The sequence below is a fragment of the Amblyomma mixtum genome, chromosome 3, assembly GCF_055824585.1.
Source record: "Amblyomma mixtum isolate Tamu chromosome 3, ASM5582458v1, whole genome shotgun sequence".
NCBI classification, from domain to species: domain Eukaryota; kingdom Metazoa; phylum Arthropoda; class Arachnida; order Ixodida; family Ixodidae; genus Amblyomma; species Amblyomma mixtum.
This window is the reverse complement of record NC_143014.1, coordinates 50,917,263-50,936,016: the sequence shown is the minus strand read 5'-3', so window position 1 is coordinate 50,936,016 and position 18,754 is coordinate 50,917,263. Positions and strand designations below refer to the sequence as shown.

Genomic DNA, 18,754 nt, shown 5'->3' with positions numbered 1-18,754 from the left:
CAAAGTAAAGCACTTATTTTATCCCAAGACAGGAAGAAATGGGAAGAAAAATTTGTGTTCCTGCTTCTTAAGTGACAACTTCAAAATCCTGTCACGCAACTTCTGACAGGCAGGATAATGATTTTACCCTTAATGCATAGCTTGATGTCAAGAGAAGCCAATGGCATGCGTCCTGGCAAGTTTCCTGCAGAAAAATTCCGTGAAAGCTCTCAGCAAAAAGTTACAGGACATATTGCTTAACTGCACAAGGACTTCTAGCACATAAAATTAAATAACACGTCTGGAATCAGCACACAGGTTTGGTTTGGTTTATGGGGTTTAACGTCCAAAGCGACTCAAGGCTATGAGACGCCGTAGTGGAGGGCTCCGGAAATTTCGACCACCTGGGGTTCTTTAATGTGCACTAACATTGCACAGTACACAGGCCTCTAGAATTTCTCCTCCAAAGAAATTCAACCGCCGCGGCCGGGATCGAACCCGCGTCTTTTGGGTCAGCAGCCGAGCACCATAACCACTGAGCCACCGCGGCGGCAGGAATCAGCACACAAAAATGCATGTTACCAGAAGAGTTCATAATTGTGGCTTCATTAACAAATGTTTTTTTCCAAAGTCCTTTTCCCGCCTTAAGATGAACTTGCAAGGGTGGAAGAGCGGGCTAGTTGGTAGTTCATCTTGAGGAAAAACACAGCGCACTCTTAAGACACGGACAAAGAAAGGCAAGACGATACAGCGCTGACTTCAACTGATTATTTTATTGTGGAGCAACATATATATACGTTGGAAAAGTGGGCGGGAAGACATGAGTAACATCTGCTGTGTTTGCACGCGACCGAAAGATAACAAACTGCAATTGAAAATAACATGAGGGCAAGAGTGACCCTTGGAGGCAACAAAAAATGAAAACTAGGCAAGATAAAGAGACAAGTGGAGGGGCGATTAAACGGATCACGCTTAAAAGGATGACGCTTAAAAGGATGACGCTTAAAAGGATGACGCTTAAAAGGATGACGCTTAAAAGGATGACGCAAGCAGGCAGTACAAGAGACAAAAAACACTAGGAGATGACAAGTGAACAAAATGCACTAAAAGGTCAAAAAGACCATTAAAAAATTTTTAAAACCGATAAAAGAACCAAAAGGGACGTTAAAAGCAGAAGACAGATAACAACCTTGTCCAAAAGGTAAAAGAGGCTAAAAGACAAATTTCGGAATCCTACAGATTAAAATTGCTCTATGCCTGGCTCAAATAATCTAACTCACGTTTCGTTAGCGCTATCGAGGGTGTGCTAACACAATCTTCACCTAGCTTTAGAATGTGGGCGGCTTCTATAATTTCGCGTGTGGATTGATGCGCGTTTCTCGCGATGACCGAGCAGTCATGAAGGAAAGGCTCGCAGGAACAGTTCAGCTCACTCCAAGATCGTGAAGAGGGGCATTGTGAACCTCTGTACCTCTGTTTCACAAATGCCTTAATGAAGTCCTGTGTCCACTCGATGGACCATAGTCTGAAAGAGCAGAATCGGAGGCTGATAAAAGCTGGCTACCCCGAGCACCTTCTGATCTCAGTAGCCGGCTCCCTCTTGGGGAAACTCAAAGGAAGCCAAGTGAGTGCTGCCCCAGACCACCAACACAAAGTCGCTGTAGTGCCGTACCTGCATGGTCTCTCTCACAGGCTCAAAAGAATTGGACAAAAGGCAGGTGTCCGAGTAGTGTTCTCGGCGCCCGACAAGCTATCCAAGCTTTGTCGCAGAGTAAATGCCCCGGCTGTGAGAGAGCCAGCCTGCCTTGTTAGGCACCGTGCACCCTTCGTTCCTTGCGAGGTTGGTGTAGTTTACAAGATAGCCTTGAGCTGCGGCAAGGCCTGCGTGGGGCAAACCGGACGTTGCCTCAATGAGCGTCTTATGGAGCACTCAAATACTGTCTCTAACACCGTCAAGAAAAACCTGGGTGTTCACTGTTTAAAGTGTCCCTCCGGTTCCTGCGAGCCTTTCCTTCATGACTGCTCGGTCATCGCGAGAAACGCGCATCAATCCACACGCGAAATTATAGAAGCCGCCCACATTCTAAAGCTAGGTGAAGATTGTGTTAGCACACCCTCGATAGCGCTAACGAAACGTGAGTTAGATTATTTGAGCCAGGCATAGAGCAATTTTAATCTGTAGGATTCCGAAATTTGTCTTTTAGCCTCTTTTACCTTTTGGACAAGGTTGTTATCTGTCTTCTGCTTTTAACGTCCCTTTTGGTTCTTTTATCGGTTTTAAAAATTTTTTAATGGTCTTTTTGACCTTTTAGTGCATTTTGTTCACTTGTCATCTCCTAGTGTTTTTTGTCTCTTGTACTGCCTGCTTGCGTCATCCTTTTAAGCGTCATCCTTTTAACTCTTTCGTTACCACACCACTGTGCTTCGATCACCGGTGATCGAAAAATTCGAAACGCTACGGCAGCGCGACCGCGGCCGCTACGGTCTTGCTGAGTCATTCGGTTTGTTGTTCACACATTAAACTTCAACTTCCTGTTTAGTTTATATTTTTGCCAAGAAGCGGCAATTTTTGAGACGCGCTTGAAGTTGGGTGTGCGGCGTCGGGCGCTCCGAACATGCCGTCATCATCGGGAATGGCGCTCGCTCGAAAAAACCCCGTTCCACTCAATTCCGCTGCGTTTGCACCACATATTTTTGATGTATCGATTAGCACGGACCCTGACGACGATGCTGTATCGTCAGGTATTGTTTCGAAGCCCAAACTGGGCAACGAGAGCCCAGAACGCTCGCCTGTGCGTTCAGATTCCTCGTTCCGGTCTGTTTGTGCGAACCTAAGCTCCTCATTGTAGCCGTTACGGTGATGTGGCGCCATCTAAGTTGTTCTCCAGAGACTACAGTTTCGGTTTCTGCGTGGAGAGCAATTTTCCCACGACGCGCGAATTTTTGAAACGCCCTTGAAGCGGAGGGTACGGCGCGGACGCTCCGTGCATGGCGTCGGGCGCGCAGACGGCGCGCGCTCGGAAAAACCTTGCTGCGCGCAATTCTACTGCATTGACTGCAATTATTATCTATGCTACGAGTAGTAGAGCCTCTGGTGACGATGTTGCATTGTCGGATTTTGGTTCAGACGCTGTAACTGCGCAAACCGATCCCGGAACGTTGGCCTGATAGTTTCGCTTTCTTTTTCCTGTCCGCTTGTGCGGGCGCATCTGGTTTGTTGTTCAGACGGTTAGTTCCATTTTCGGCCTAGTTCGTAATTTCCCCGCCAGTCGTGCATTTTTGAAGTGCCCTTGGAGCATAGGCTTATTGCGACATAATACGCGGTGAGGGTGGCGTCGCGTCGAGGTCGGGCGCTTCGCGCGCTCGGAAGAGTCCCGCTGCACGTGATTCTCCAGCCTCTGCAGCTGATTTTCAAGATCCTCCGAGCAGCAGTGACTTGGACGAAGATGTTGTAACGTCGGATTTCGATTCTGCAGCTACATCGCAGCTATACTTATCGCATACTATATATCGCAATATCACACCTATACTTGTTGTGTTTTATATTTTTTTTTGAATTTTTGACGTAAATTAAATAAGTTTTGATTTGTATTTTTTAAACCACGCTTACCAAGCTTTCGTTTGGCGCATAACATTACACTTCCAATTTTTTTTTCTTGGACTGTAAAAATCATATAAAGGGCACTCTCAAACGAGCCTTTTCAAGAGGCATGAAGAAAAAAATTCTAGCTCGAAAACTATTAAAGTTATAATTTTCAAACTTTAATGCCATGTTTTAGAAAGAATTTGAATTGTTTTGTGTATTCTAGAATTTTTTTAGTACAAGTGTTTGGAAAGATATTGTCATATAAACACAAAACTTTTCTTCTTTTCTACTTTTTGTTGTGTTTACTGATTTTTTTTCACAGCATTTCAAGCAGAATATGTGTTCAAATAAATTTCATTATAAAGCGCATTCTATCTGAATTATTGTTATGCATTTTATATAATTTTATCTATCACACTTTTTCTAAAAAAAAAAGTTGTCTGAGACATGTGAAAAATGGTCGTTTTTCCCGTGGTAAGGAAAGAGTTAAGCGTGATCCGTTTAATCGCCCCTCCACTTGTCTCTTTATCTTGCCTAGTTTTCATTTTTTGTTGCCTCCAAGGGTCACTCTTGCCCTCATGTTATTTTCAATTGCAGTTTGTTATCTTTCGGTCGCGTGCAAACACAGCAGATGTTACTCATGTCTTCCCGCCCACTTTTCCAACGTATATATATGTTGCTCCACAATAAAATAATCAGTTGAAGTCAGCGCTGTATCGTCTTGCCTTTCTTTGTCCGTGTCTTAAGAGTGCGCTGTGTTTTTCCTCATTAAGATGAACTCGGTCAAAAAAATTCTCAGGTAAAATTTGGTTGGTTTTTCCTGGAATTCAAGGCAAAAAAAAATTTTTCAATGAACTGTTTCGAGCGCCCTTTGGTTTGGACAAACTTCCGCAGCAACTATGAGCCATGATGACCCCATGCAATGGTACTCATGTAGCACCCATGCAGCACTATTGAGGAAAAAAAAAAAAACAGGATAGTTAAGAGTTTGTGAAACAAATGACCCAGTGTTCGATGACTTCTGGGCACAAAGAAATGGGAGACATTAGATTTGACATATTAGAGCGGATGTTCTAACCAACAAGGCCATCGCCGCAATGGCCTAGTGATTAAAGCACCCACCTCGTATCTGGGAGGTATGGGAGGATCTGGATGGGAGATGGTGGGTTCGTATGTCGCAGGTGCATTTATTACGAACGGATGCCTGAAGGTGCAGTTTTACCCATGGCTGCCTGGCGGTAGGTTTGTGGATACCGACACCAACGGTGCAAAACTGAGGGAAGAGCTAAGAGCCAGAGCTAACACTGTAACCACTAGGCCCCTGCAGCAGGGGCCTAGAGGTTAGAGCATCTGCCTCGCATGTGGCAGGTGCTGGGAAGTGAGGTGTTGAGGTGCTTGGTGGTAGGTGCTAAGCTTGTAGGTGGCAGATGCACAGAGGTGCATCTACCAAAGATGCTCCCTCCAGAAAGTATTCCAAAAGAGACACCTTCCAGGCTATGCAGACACTGCTGACGCCACATTTTTCAGGAACAAGCTAAGATGAGCCAGCACCCTAAAATAAAACGTTTTCACGCAAGAAGGCGGGGCCCTGCAGGATAGCTTCAAAGCACACTTGCACTGAAAGTGTGGGGAAGCTGTCTTGTGGGGGCATGTTTAGTGAGGGGAACCTTCAGTCCTGTTTGCGCATGGAGCGCAGAGATCTGAAATGGCCAGATACTGGCTTTGCACATGCGTTACGTGCAGTGGACTAAAAGGCATGCAGTGCATTCACTCATTGACTTTTGGGCTAAACAGTTGGGAGACAAATTTAAAACTGACACAGCGTTGCAACACGCGCTATTGCGGCACAAAGATGGCCAGATATCAGCGCCGCGCACGCATTGCTTGCTGCAGACAGAAAGGCGCGTGGTGCACCAGCTCACCCATGCTGAGGAAAGAACAAGATAAGAGAGACACAGCTACCCAGCTAGGCACCTTTGGACTGCTTGAAGCCAGAAGGAAAGCAGGAATCAGAAGAAGGATGCTAATATTAGTCGCAGCAGAAGACAGAAAAGATAACTGTGAAAAAAAAAAAAAAAAAAAAACTAGAACGATGTTTTGAAGTAGTGTAACGTGAGTTGTTGCAAACCCTCACTTTTCAGCTGACTTCATGCATGCAGTGATACCTCACCTCACAGGACCATAGAAAAACTGCACGAAACCAACAGTGCACCCAGACTGAAAACAGCTTAACATGTGCACTGCGCCGTATGTCACCGATTGGTCATGTCATTTATTCAAGCTATGCACCCACAAATACTGAGCCACATGAAGCCGTGGGACGTATTTTGTTGTGAGGTCCTCCGTATTTTACTGCGAGGTCCTCCTTCTTAGACCTCACAATAAAACTTGACCCACTGCTTCACCATGTGACCCAGCATTCGTAACCGCACAGCATGAGTAAATCATGTGACCCATCGGTGACCCATGACGCAGTGAACATGTGAAATATATCCACTGACACGGTAAAAGGTGATACCTGAGGTACTCTGTGAAGGAAGCCACACGCGGTTTCATTCAAGTACGACCAAAGAAATCTATTATCTGTGTCTGCAGCTGAGGTAGCCTAGCAGCTATTAGTGCAGCCTCAAAGGCACTTAAACAGGGTACCAAATTCTATATCAGACCCTGTATTTGGGTGAACAGGAGAAGCACGTATGTCTAATGCGGATGCAGTTTCTCCCATGGCAGGGCCTGGGCTGTCTTTAGCTACCTCGTCGGTGTAGCTTGCAATGGATGATATTTCGCTACTGACAGAGGCAACAATTTCACTATCGGACCATGCGGGAGAAGTCTCAACTGCACTGTCTGTCTCTAAACGTGCAAAAGGTGACACTTTCTACAGTGCCTTCCTACTGCAAAACTTCTGCGAAGACCCCTTCACAGGCGTCGCCGATGGTAGTCAACAGCTGGAACTTCACCCCGACGCAAGACGTGCTAGGCAGTGATGTCTTTGAGAAGCACTAGATGTGGCAAGCACACGATCCACAACAACGCAACGAGATCAGGCAGTATCACAGCCATGCAGTGATGTTGGTCAGCCAGCAACACGGCAATGGCAGCTACGGAAAATGGAGAAAAACAAAAGTTTGCTGCGATACGGCCACTCACTGCAGCCAGCATAAACCTAAACCAAGGTAGATGCTTTAATTGCAGAGCAACTGCACTGCAGAAAATCCAAGTCACGTGGAGCTGATAAATGATAACTATGGCTAGGGGGACGCCCACACAGCTCTGACCATAACCACTTCGACATCAGCACCTGTAGACAGGGTGGTGGTGGGGCAGTGGTAGGGGTATGCTAGACCAGTGATGCACCAAAAAGCGTCCAAAATGGCACGACTGGCCAATGCGCGTGCCAGATGCCAGCCACGGGATAGCGTGAAGTTACGAAGAGTAGAATCGAAACTATGCAGCTGAGCTAAATTTCAGCAATGGGGGACTTTCGATCATCACCGTGACTGCAGTAGTGCACACGCCTCACACCTGAGGTGTGCGAGCATCACTGTTTTATGCAATTCAGATTTGGGGAGGCCCATTACGATAATTGCTGGCTGCGTGGGTTGTATCTCGACATGACCCCCCACCTGAATTAACCAGTGCGAGTCTGCCCATGTCCGAATTAAAGAGCGTCCCTGCAACGAATGCATTCATTGCAGGGACTGCCCGGAAAAAAGATAGGAGGAAAAGAAGAAACATGTTACCCCATTTTCAACCAGTGCTAAGTTTTGACAAATAGCCGCATCAAAATCACTAGAGAGATTATTGAAGCCCACAAAATTCATAGATGCCAAGACCAAGGCGTAAGCACCGCCTTAATATCTCCGTCACATAAAGTATAAAGAACTACACTTTCTTAACCCCTTAACCGTTTTGGATGAGCTACGGTCGTCCTTGCCAAGCCGTCCCCAAACCGTTTTGGACGACTGTAGCTCGTCCTCGCTGAACAGGTTCTTCCCTTCAGCGTTTCGGACGATCAGTGCTCGTGTGTGGCTTAGATGGCATTTTGCTCGACAGATGGCAGCACTGACCTGATAATTTCGTTTTCTTATACCGCTTAAACGTATTTTTCGTATGGCAACCTGGGTTTTAAAAATGGCGTCCGGCGGAGGCGATGCGTGTTTTGTTGAGCCGTCTTCTCGGAAAAGACGCTTTTCTTCCTCGTCACCTTCTTCAAACGATGGTGATTCAGACACCGAAGTGTACATTGTTTCAGGGAGCGAGGACGATAGTGATGACGTTGTGCTGATCAGCTCTTCCGATGAAGAAGAGGACAGCTCTGATGCAACATCGCGAGCGCACGTCAGTGGATGTAGATCGACGTCGGCAACATCCCTACGCGACCCCCTCGGTTTCCTTTTTTCGCAGCTCCCGGTTAGACCACTATAAGCTCCCCTGATGACTTGCTTGAATATATTTATCACTTATTACCTGCAGGAAGTTGGTTTTCTGTATTGCGAGAAATAATAAACTTCAATATGCTAATTTGACTTCATGTTTGCTTCAAATATTTTTTTAAAGATCGAATGCATGGTTTTTATTGCAATATTAATCGAAATCAGGAATAAAAAAAATAAGCAGTTTTGTTAAGAAATTCGTTGACATAACAAAACGGTGAAGGGGTTAAAGATCATTAGGAAAATGCGCACAGCTGGTTATGTGTCACTGTTGTTGTGTGCAGAGCTCTTGTTGTGTCATTCTTATCATTTGTATGTGTTTGTATTTGCATCTGAGATTGTTCGCCACAGTATTTATTCAGTGGCAAACCTTCAATAACGATCAGTTGTAAGTTCAGCGCCGTGTCTGTGTACTCATCTCATCCTCGTCTTTTGCGCTGTAACAATAAATCACTCAATTCTGCCAAAGGGAAACAAGTAATAGGCAGCAGCATGTACATATTTCCATCAGAAGGTCGACCAATGTGCTGTGCCACAAGCCGGTCTTTTGAAACTGGCAACCACGGACAAGGTGCTCCATAGTTGGGCAAGTCAGATTTTTAGGCCTCCCATTGGCTGGAACAAGTTTCTGACAACGTCCAAATAAAAGCTGTATGTTCTAAACAAAAGATTGTAGCCATGCAAACATGAAGCCGAAACTCAAGCAAATGTATGTCATGAAACAGAATTGTACAAATAATCATCAACAGAATGGTCACTAACCGGAGAGAGGAACTGCAGGAGGTGGTGGTCTTCTTTTCTTCATCTGCGGTGTCAGGAGTTTCATCGTATTGTCATATGGTAATTGTACTGGAACACCAGCTGCCTTCTGGGTCTCGGTGAGGCAGTTCTCAAGCAGGATGACCTGCATGTTTTGAGAAATTGGGAAGAATGACACCGCTATCCCAAAATAAATGTCACATTACTGACCACCAGAGAGACTAACTACTAGCAGAATGGCTTGCCTACTACTAATTGACTATCGATTAGATCTCTACTAGAGAAAGATTTTGAAGTATACTCAGTATTGGTTGGGTTTTCTTAAATCCAAACCTTCCCAAGACATTAAAAATGGTCACCCATGGAAAGAGTGGATGCAAAAGTACCTTATGAAGTATACATTCTCACTCTGGTACAATGTGTAAACAATGCATGCACTCCTTTCAAAGGGAAAAAGGAACTGAATTGGTTTTGACTGACTGCTCAAGTTCACGGCACTGACACTGCCATAATAACTACACCAAAAAAATATATATATTCTCGCAAAAACAGGTTTGCTATACAATAAGCAGAACATAACTACTATTTTCTGAGAGTGTGAACATTAAACATTTCAAATAGTTTTTGAATACTATTTGCTTTTTGATTTACACTGCCCATTCACTATTCGAACTTTTCAAATCTCCTAAACATTCACAAATTATGAATTCCTTGTTCATCTAAACTCGCGGTAAAACATGGCGATATAGTCCCAAACGGCAATATGTTGCACTTGTCACATGAGTCAACTTGCTCTTTCCTCGTGGAATTGACTGCCAGCATGCAACAAAAGCCCGAGCGCAGTAATGCTAGGCCTTGCATAAATCCAGTGTGCTGACAGCCATCAAGAGCCACCACCGCACCCTCTCGGGTATGAAAACTAAGCGCAACACCACACGGCATGTCAAAGCATTGAGCTCTGATGCAGTCAACAGTTGGCTGTGAACTTGACTGGCAGCAATCCTCTCGTTTTAGATCACTAGGAAAAGATGCGAACGCGCAAGGAAGCGGCCGGCTTGTAGAGAATAGCAGAAGGGACAAAGTTGCGGCCGCATGCGCTACTGTAGTTGTTCGGGGTGACCACTTTGATCACTTTCAATTTTTGTCAAAATGTAGAAACTGTATCTTAGGCCACAGAGCTCGACGCCAGCCCGTGCAACCGCACTGCATACAGTGCAGCGGTATGCAGTGCGCATGCACTGGGACACCTAACGGCATGGTTTCGTTCCTGCACCTCCGTGATTAACAACAGTGTTTGGGTGGGTGGGGCCCATCACAGGGCTTGTAGTCTGGCAAAACCAATATGCATGGCATAAGTGGAACACATGTCGTCAGGAAGGCTGCATTTCAGGCGGCATTTCACAGCTGGCGCTTTGTCTCTAGGCGTTGCAAGGAGGCGTGCAAGGGATTGTCTTGCTCCCAATGCAGCTCAGGTTGCTGTTCTGTCCATTTCGCCAGTAGTGCCTTACCTCACCATTAATCGACTGCTGACGTCAGTCCTCCAGTAAGGAGGGATCTGACCACCTTGCAATGCTTCATGACAGCTCCTTCATGACAAGCTCCTTCGTCACGTAAAGATTAAGTCAAACTGTCATAGTAGAGTTTTTTTTTTTTACTGACATCAATTGTTATTCAAACAGTTGAAAACAAGACAGTCTACCAAATAAAGTTTATTGCTGCTAGTACTACTACACAATTCCCATTCTCTTATATAATGCCTGATAGGATTTACAGGTATAGCAAATTATGGCGATGATGGGCAAAATCAAAATCTGTTTGCTTTTCCTTTCTCTGTTTCTTTTCATAGCTGTGTTCTGTGGAAAAGCACTTCTCTTCATTTGGAACTGCCTGTACAGCTAATCGAAATTATTCGATTTGATTTGCAACCAATTTTTATTTGTATTCGTGTCACACCCAAAAATTTGATATCCGCGCACCTCCAATAAACATGTTTTTTTTTTCGGGCCACGTTTTGCAGAACATTTAATCTGTAATTCAACTTTGCAGTAGTCAAAAAATATTAGAATTCGCTTTGCACACAAAATTTTGCTATTCACACAACTCTATACTATCTATACTATAACTCTATACTATAACTCTATACTATCTATCTATACTATACTATTCACAAAACTCTATACTAACATGCAACCTACTAATGAGCAGGATAAAAGAACACAGATTTCTGAATAACAAATTTTGCTTTCCTTTTCAAGCTGTCATGCAATTAAAATTCGCATACTAGAGTTCCAGTCAGGTCCACAAAAATCAAGATTCCAACTTCTGTAAAACAGCAAGCCATGTACAGCTGTTTGACAAAAAAACTGACTTAACATGCAATTCACCAGCTTCCACACAGCAGAGCATTCACTTTCATTAAATCCCAAAGGCACATAAGTAGTACAAAGGTGGTATGACACCTATGACACCTAGGTTTTTAAGTATGAAAGAAGCCAACAGCCACAGAAACCAAGGGGCACAGGGGATTTTTTTTTTTTTTTTTATTTAATTTATTTATTTTGCGGTGTTGATCAATTTATAATATTACTGAATATGTTATCGCTTAAAGCTAATTGATTAGAAAAGCAGAAGAAAAAACAACCACTGCCGCCGGTGGGATCCGAACCCACGACCTCCGAATTACGCGTCCGGTGCTCTACCTCTGAGCTACGGCGACGGCTGTCCAATCTTCTGCTTTCGGGGGTATTTATGTTTACAAGTAACCTAACCTTGAGAGTGTTCATGAGCGCCACCCACGTTCATAAGCGGCGGACGTGGAACGTCCTGAGTTACCGCAGGTGTGACGTAGAACGTCATCGAACGGAGAGGGTGGAAGCTGCGTGAGAACCCTCTTATGCTTCCTATGGCATCAAGGCTGCCAGAGCCGAGGCCCTCGCTAAGCAATTAAGCAAACAAGGGAAGGGGATGAGGGGCTCGTTATAAATATGAAAGAAGCCAACAGCCACAGAAACCAAGGGGCACAGGGGATTTTTTTTTTTTTTTTTTTATTTAATTTATTTATTTTGCGGTGTTGATCAATTTATAATATTACTGAATATGTTATCGCTTAAAGCTAATTGATTAGAAAAGCAGAAGAAAAAACAACCACTGCCGCCGGTGGGATCCGAACCCACGACCTCCGAATTACGCGTCCGGTGCTCTACCTCTGAGCTACGGCGACGGCTGTCCAATCTTCTGCTTTCGGGGGTATTTATGTTTACAAGTAACCTAACCTTGAGAGTGTTCATGAGCGCCACCCACGTTCATAAGCGGCGGACGTGGAACGTCCTGAGTTACCGCAGGTGTGACGTAGAACGTCATCGAACGGAGAGGGTGGAAGCTGCGTGAGAACCCTCTTATGCTTCCTATGGCATCAAGGCTGCCAGAGCCGAGGCCCTCGCTAAGCAATTAAGCAAACAAGGGAAGGGGATGAGGGGCTCGTTATAAATATGAAAGAAGCCAACAGCCACAGAAACCAAGGGGCACAGGGGATTTTTTTTTTTTTTTTTTTTATTTAATTTATTTATTTTGCGGTGTTGATCAATTTATAATATTACTGAATATGTTATCGCTTAAAGCTAATTGATTAGAAAAGCAGAAGAAAAAACAACCACTGCCGCCGGTGGGATCCGAACCCACGACCTCCGAATTACGCGTCCGGTGCTCTACCTCTGAGCTACGGCGACGGCTGTCCAATCTTCTGCTTTCGGGGGTATTTATGTTTACAAGTAACCTAACCTTGAGAGTGTTCATGAGCGCCACCCACGTTCATAAGCGGCGGACGTGGAACGTCCTGAGTTACCGCAGGTGTGACGTAGAACGTCATCGAACGGAGAGGGTGGAAGCTGCGTGAGAACCCTCTTATGCTTCCTATGGCATCAAGGCTGCCAGAGCCGAGGCCCTCGCTAAGCAATTAAGCAAACAAGGGAAGGGGATGAGGGGCTCGTTATAAATATGAAAGAAGCCAACAGCCACAGAAACCAAGGGGCACAGGGGATTTTTTTTTTTTTTTTTTATTTAATTTATTTATTTTGCGGTGTTGATCAATTTATAATATTACTGAATATGTTATCGCTTAAAGCTAATTGATTAGAAAAGCAGAAGAAAAAACAACCACTGCCGCCGGTGGGATCCGAACCCACGACCTCCGAATTACGCGTCCGGTGCTCTACCTCTGAGCTACGGCGACGGCTGTCCAATCTTCTGCTTTCGGGGGTATTTATGTTTACAAGTAACCTAACCACCGGCGGCAGTGGTTGTTTTTTCTTCTGCTTTTCTAATCAATTAGCTTTAAGCGATAACATATTCAGTAATATTATAAATTGATCAACACCGCAAAATAAATAAATTAAATTAAAAAAAAAAAAAAAAAATCCCCTGTGCCCCTTGGTTTCTGTGGCTGTTGGCTTCTTTCATATTTATAACGAGCCCCTCATCCCCTTCCCTTGTTTGCTTAATTGCTTAGCGAGGGCCTCGGCTCTGGCAGCCTTGATGCCATAGGAAGCATAAGAGGGTTCTCACGCAGCTTCCACCCTCTCCGTTCGATGACGTTCTACGTCACACCTGCGGTAACTCAGGACGTTCCACGTCCGCCGCTTATGAACGTGGGTGGCGCTCATGAACACTCTCAAGGTTAGGTTACTTGTAAACATAAATACCCCCGAAAGCAGAAGATTGGACAGCCGTCGCCGTAGCTCAGAGGTAGAGCACCGGACGCGTAATTCGGAGGTCGTGGGTTCGGATCCCACCGGCGGCAGTGGTTGTTTTTTCTTCTGCTTTTCTAATCAATTAGCTTTAAGCGATAACATATTCAGTAATATTATAAATTGATCAACACCGCAAAATAAATAAATTAAATAAAAAAAAAAAAAAATCCCCTGTGCCCCTTGGTTTCTGTGGCTGTTGGCTTCTTTCATATTTATAACGAGCCCCTCATCCCCTTCCCTTGTTTGCTTAATTGCTTAGCGAGGGCCTCGGCTCTGGCAGCCTTGATGCCATAGGAAGCATAAGAGGGTTCTCACGCAGCTTCCACCCTCTCCGTTCGATGACGTTCTACGTCACACCTGCGGTAACTCAGGACGTTCCACGTCCGCCGCTTATGAACGTGGGTGGCGCTCATGAACACTCTCAAGGTTAGGTTACTTGTAAACATAAATACCCCCGAAAGCAGAAGATTGGACAGCCGTCGCCGTAGCTCAGAGGTAGAGCACCGGACGCGTAATTCGGAGGTCGTGGGTTCGGATCCCACCGGCGGCAGTGGTTGTTTTTTCTTCTGCTTTTCTAATCAATTAGCTTTAAGCGATAACATATTCAGTAATATTATAAATTGATCAACACCGCAAAATAAATAAATTAAATAAAAAAAAAAAAAAAAAAAATCCCCTGTGCCCCTTGGTTTCTGTGGCTGTTGGCTTCTTTCATATTTATAACGAGCCCCTCATCCCCTTCCCTAGGTTTTTAAGGTTTTATCAAATTATACACATTCATTTTGTGGCGGTCTCTGTCAATCTCATCATCTGCAGCTGCTGCGATAGGCTAGACTAAGTAAACCATCACTAGTGTCAAAGTGAGAGGTGCATTCTTTTTTTGGCACAAACCACAGATCTGTTGTAAACATGCAAGCACGTGCAAGGAAGTTATTTACTCTTATAACAACATAATTGAAGAGATGAGGGTGTGGTGCAGAGGGTTACCGTTGCGGCCTAATATAGCCATTCAGTCCAGATGTAGTATAATCAGTTACCTCTTAGCCAAAGCTTCTAAACATATTAGTTTGTGTGTGTTAAATGATCACCAAGCCATAATGACTGTAATGAGGCAGCACATACTGAAAAGATTTGAAGAAAAACAGTCATAACGCACTTCCAGATGGGCGCAGTTTTTCCATTATCTCTTAATGGGATACTAAGGACGGGACAAACTGATGATGGCCTGTGTCCATAATTACAGCATCCTAGCAACACAGAAGCTATTTTCACTGAAAATGGTGCTTACTATCGCTCCTAACTGTCTTTCCTTCTCCCTGTCCTTTTATTCTCGCTAGCCGCAGCTCAGGTGCTTCAGGTTTCGATGGCAGATGCCGCGGCTAGCAACATCTCTTCCTTCTTGGTGGGAAAAGCCGTCTACGTCTTCGTCTACGTTCTGTGTGTTCCTTTCTGTGTTCGCATTTTGTTATTTCGGCTGTTCCCACCAAGCAGTATGAACCAACTAGCTCAGTTTTCTACTCTTTTAACGTTTATCTCTTCCTTCCATTGTTTTTTACTTTTATTAATAAATAGCCACTAGCATAACATAGGCTAGAAAAGGCCAAGAAATGAAACGCAAGTATTGCCATCACCAGCCAGGTTTTTGGGCACAGGTCCCAGAGGCTAAGCAACACCGCCACTAACTCCAAAACAGTGATCACTAAGTCCTTTTCAGTGTGGACGTCACAAGTTTGAATTGAGCTGCAAGAACAGTTTAAAAAGCAATTTTCTTACTTACCGTATTTACTCGCATAATAGGCGCACCCCTAGTTAGGGCGCGAAAAATCAGATTTTTTTATTTCCGCGCATAATAGGCGCACCCTGAACTCTGCACTGTGATCAATACTGTATTTACACGATTGCAAGCCGACGCCTCGCCACCCCCCGCTTCCCAATCTTTATTTTAACAAAGTTTTTGCTGAACTAACTACTAGTCCCTACTAGTGCTGCTGCCGTCGCAGCTGCTGCGGACCCACAGCACGTACAACGACATCGCGTAGAACAGCCGCACGCAGTTTTCAGGGATGCTCACTTTAAACGTCTGTTTGGAAAGCTTCATCTCCAGCCGGAAACGTTCCCGACTTAGGCCCACGAAAACCTCGGCGCTTGGAGTCGCGTACGAAAATTTAGGGACGCCGCAGTCGCAACTGCCGCACTTCTTGGCCACGTCGTATTTTCCGACCTGCCGCACGCTTGACGTGTTCGAGAGCAAACTCCCAGCCGTGTAGCTGTTAAGGTGCTTGCCCGTCGAGCTAAAACAGCAACGCTCCGCGGCAAAGCCATAAACCACGATAACTATCGCGCTACCGCAAATCCCGGCACTTGACAACAACAACAACAAAAAAAAAAAAACGACCTGGAGATGCTGATGGCGATATAGATAGCGAAAGCTCGCGGCCATGCTCGCGGCCATGCTCGCGGCGGAGGAAAACGATGATGATGATGATGAGCTTGGCCTTGGGCACCCTCCGTGGGCGGGGTCTGAAAGCTTCTGTGCACGTGTGTGGCCTCCGCGATCAAGCGCCCGTTGCGCGCAGCCGGAGCCGATCGCGGAGGCCTCGGCGCGTGCATTCCGAAGGCTATTCCCGCGTGTGTCGCAGAAAGTTTCGGTGCGGCCCTTACACGGATCTTTTTTTTTTTTTTAACATTTTCTTCGCGAAAACGGGGTGCGGCCCGTACACGAGTGCGTTTACGCGGTGTGTTCAATTTTGCGAGTCGAAAAATTTCCGGAAATTTTACCCCGCGTAATAGGCGCACCCCGAACTTTGAGCCGGATTTTCTGGCAAAAAAGTGCGCCTATTATGCGAGTAAATACGGTATAAATGCATTTTTTTGCTACCTAACAAACCTCAACCTACCCAGAAAGGTCAGCAGAATTAATCTTTACTGAGAACAACTGTTGGATGGGCTTGCTCTGAGTGTCCCTTTAAAGCCTGCACGCACAACAGGCACGGCTGTCGGACTTGTCACAAAAGAAGAAATAAGCAGGAAGGCAGAAATGTGTACCCTGTCTTTAAGGGCCTTGACAAGGGCATTGTATTCGTGGTCCTTCTCGTGCAGCTGGTGCAGGTGGTACTCCTCACGCTGACGTGCCTCATGGGCGCGCTGCTGCAGGTCCCGCAGCAAACGCTTTGCCCGTGCATACTTGGCTTCAAGGGCGGCCAGGCGTTCACGCAGCTCGTGTGCTGCCTGGCGCTGCTGGGCTGCTTCCAGGCGCAATGCCTGGCCAGTCGCCTCCGCCTCCTGCAGCCGGCCCTGGGCCCCCTCCAGCAGGCGGCCCAGGTCCCGCCGCTCGCCCTCAGCCAGCGACAGCCGCTCGCGAACTGAGCGCGCCTCTGCCTCGGCCACTGCCAAGCGGTACCTGCCCACACACACCACACATCAGAGGGGAAGAAAAGGGCTACCAGAGGCCCAGCCTGCAAACTTCACATAGAATAGCATACAGTACTTTGCTTAGTTTGTTTATGGTTTATGGGGGTTTGATGTCCCAAAGCAACTCAGGCTATGAGGGACGCCGTAGCTGAAGGGCTCCGGAAATTTCGACCACCTGGGGTTCTTTAACGTGCACTGACATCGCACAGTACACGGGCCTCTAGAATTTCGCCTCCATCGAAATTCCACCGTCACGGCCGGGATTGAACCCGCATCTTTCGGGTCAGCAGCAGAGCGCCATAACCACTGAGCCCCAGTGGTGACTTCTTTGCGTGGTTTGTATCACCATAAAAACATACCAGCAAACTAAGCATAGCATCCAGTATAAGGAGTCTTACGTAATAAGGGAGTAATTACTCATTGACGTCCACCCGAGCGCAGCCATACGGCTACAAAGGAAAGCTATACAGCTTACGGTTTTGTATTTTTTTTTTTTGTCAAAGCTACCTTACACACATACGCATTTAGCAGTTGCTTGCAAAGCAGCAACGATTTGAAGTGAAGAGAAAGTTCTAGAATGCCTCAAAATGCCACCACATGACAAATGGAAAACAGCAGACGAGTCTCATTCATACTACGAAAGCCAGCCACAAGAGGGTGCACTTGTAGCATTCTTAGAACAGCCTGCCAAGACAAGTCTCACTCTCCCAGCCCTTTTGGATTAATGGACTACAAAAGCCCTACCGTTACACAGACACTCCATTGCCTAACTTACCATTAAATAGTTATGTCATTACACAGCTGCCTGACTGCACATTTGAGGAAGACAGCTTATAAGTGCAATAAGACAGGCATTACAGACACCAAGGAAAAACAGCAAAAGCACAGCAGACTAAGTAGCACCGTATTTCATTTGGGTGCATCACACTGCAACAGCTATGTGCAAATGACTTGAATGCTTAGACAACCATTCTCAAATCCTTCTACAATTACTGGACAGATTCTGAAATCCATTATAATTAATAACTTAAGTTTCATTTTCTTTGTATGGGCCCCGTTAGCACAAAGCTTTGAGTACAAGATTAGGCATTGGCCAGAGTGGAATGCAGAAAGGAAGAAAGCACAGCTGGAGTGTGGTCAGGGGAGAGGGTGATAGGTGGACAGGAGTGGATGACAGTCAGAGGACAGGCAAGTGGAGAGGAGAACAGGGACCCCAATGACCAGGTGCATGGGCTCCATAAAGGGCGTGCAGCATGTAGAGAACACATGTACAAGGGGGCACCCCCAAAAAAAAAAAACTTAATTTTGTTTGAACTTACTTATTCCCATTTTAAGCACATACTATACCTTCAATCCTCTTCAAAGTACTCTCTACTTGCACTAATACACTTGTCTAATCTTTCATTCCATTTTTCAAAACATTGTTTAAATTCATCTTTTGTGATGCTTGACAGCATCTCAGTCGTCTTTTTCCCCTCAGCAACATTAGCAAAACGCTTTCCTTTCGTGTGTCTTTTCATTCTAGGAAACAAAAAAAGTCACAGGGGGCATAGACAGGTGAGTATGGGGGTCATACCATTTTTGGTCAAGAATTGCCTTACAGACAGGGCTGCATGAGCAGGGGCGCTGTCATGATGGAAAATCCAGACACCCGACTCGCACAAATCAGGCCGCTCCCACCGCACACTGTTGTGCAATCTTTTCAAAACTTCCAAGTAGAAAGCCTGATTAACTGTGACACTGCGGAACAAACTCTGAATGGACGACTCTTCTCACATAAAAAAAAAAACAAAAAAAAAACAAATCATCATTGTTTCGAGGTTTGATTTTGCCTGACA

The 18,754-nt window shown here is 45.4% G+C and overlaps 1 protein-coding gene across 3 annotated transcripts in view; it reads right to left on the bottom strand.

Moving 5' to 3' along the window:
* The window catches only part of Spn (protein phosphatase 1 regulatory subunit spinophilin), a 68,124-nt gene that overhangs the window by 22,239 nt on the left and 27,131 nt on the right, over window positions 1-18,754 (bottom strand). For all 3 annotated transcript variants that reach the window (XM_089579136.1, XM_089579137.1, XM_089579135.1), the window contains 2 exons: window positions 16,551-16,905; window positions 8,764-8,905 (listed from right to left, as the gene is read on the bottom strand). In XM_089579136.1, the coding sequence (XP_089435262.1) occupies window positions 8,764-8,905; window positions 16,551-16,905 (497 nt within the window). The remainder of the gene's footprint in view (window positions 1-8,763; window positions 8,906-16,550; window positions 16,906-18,754) is intronic.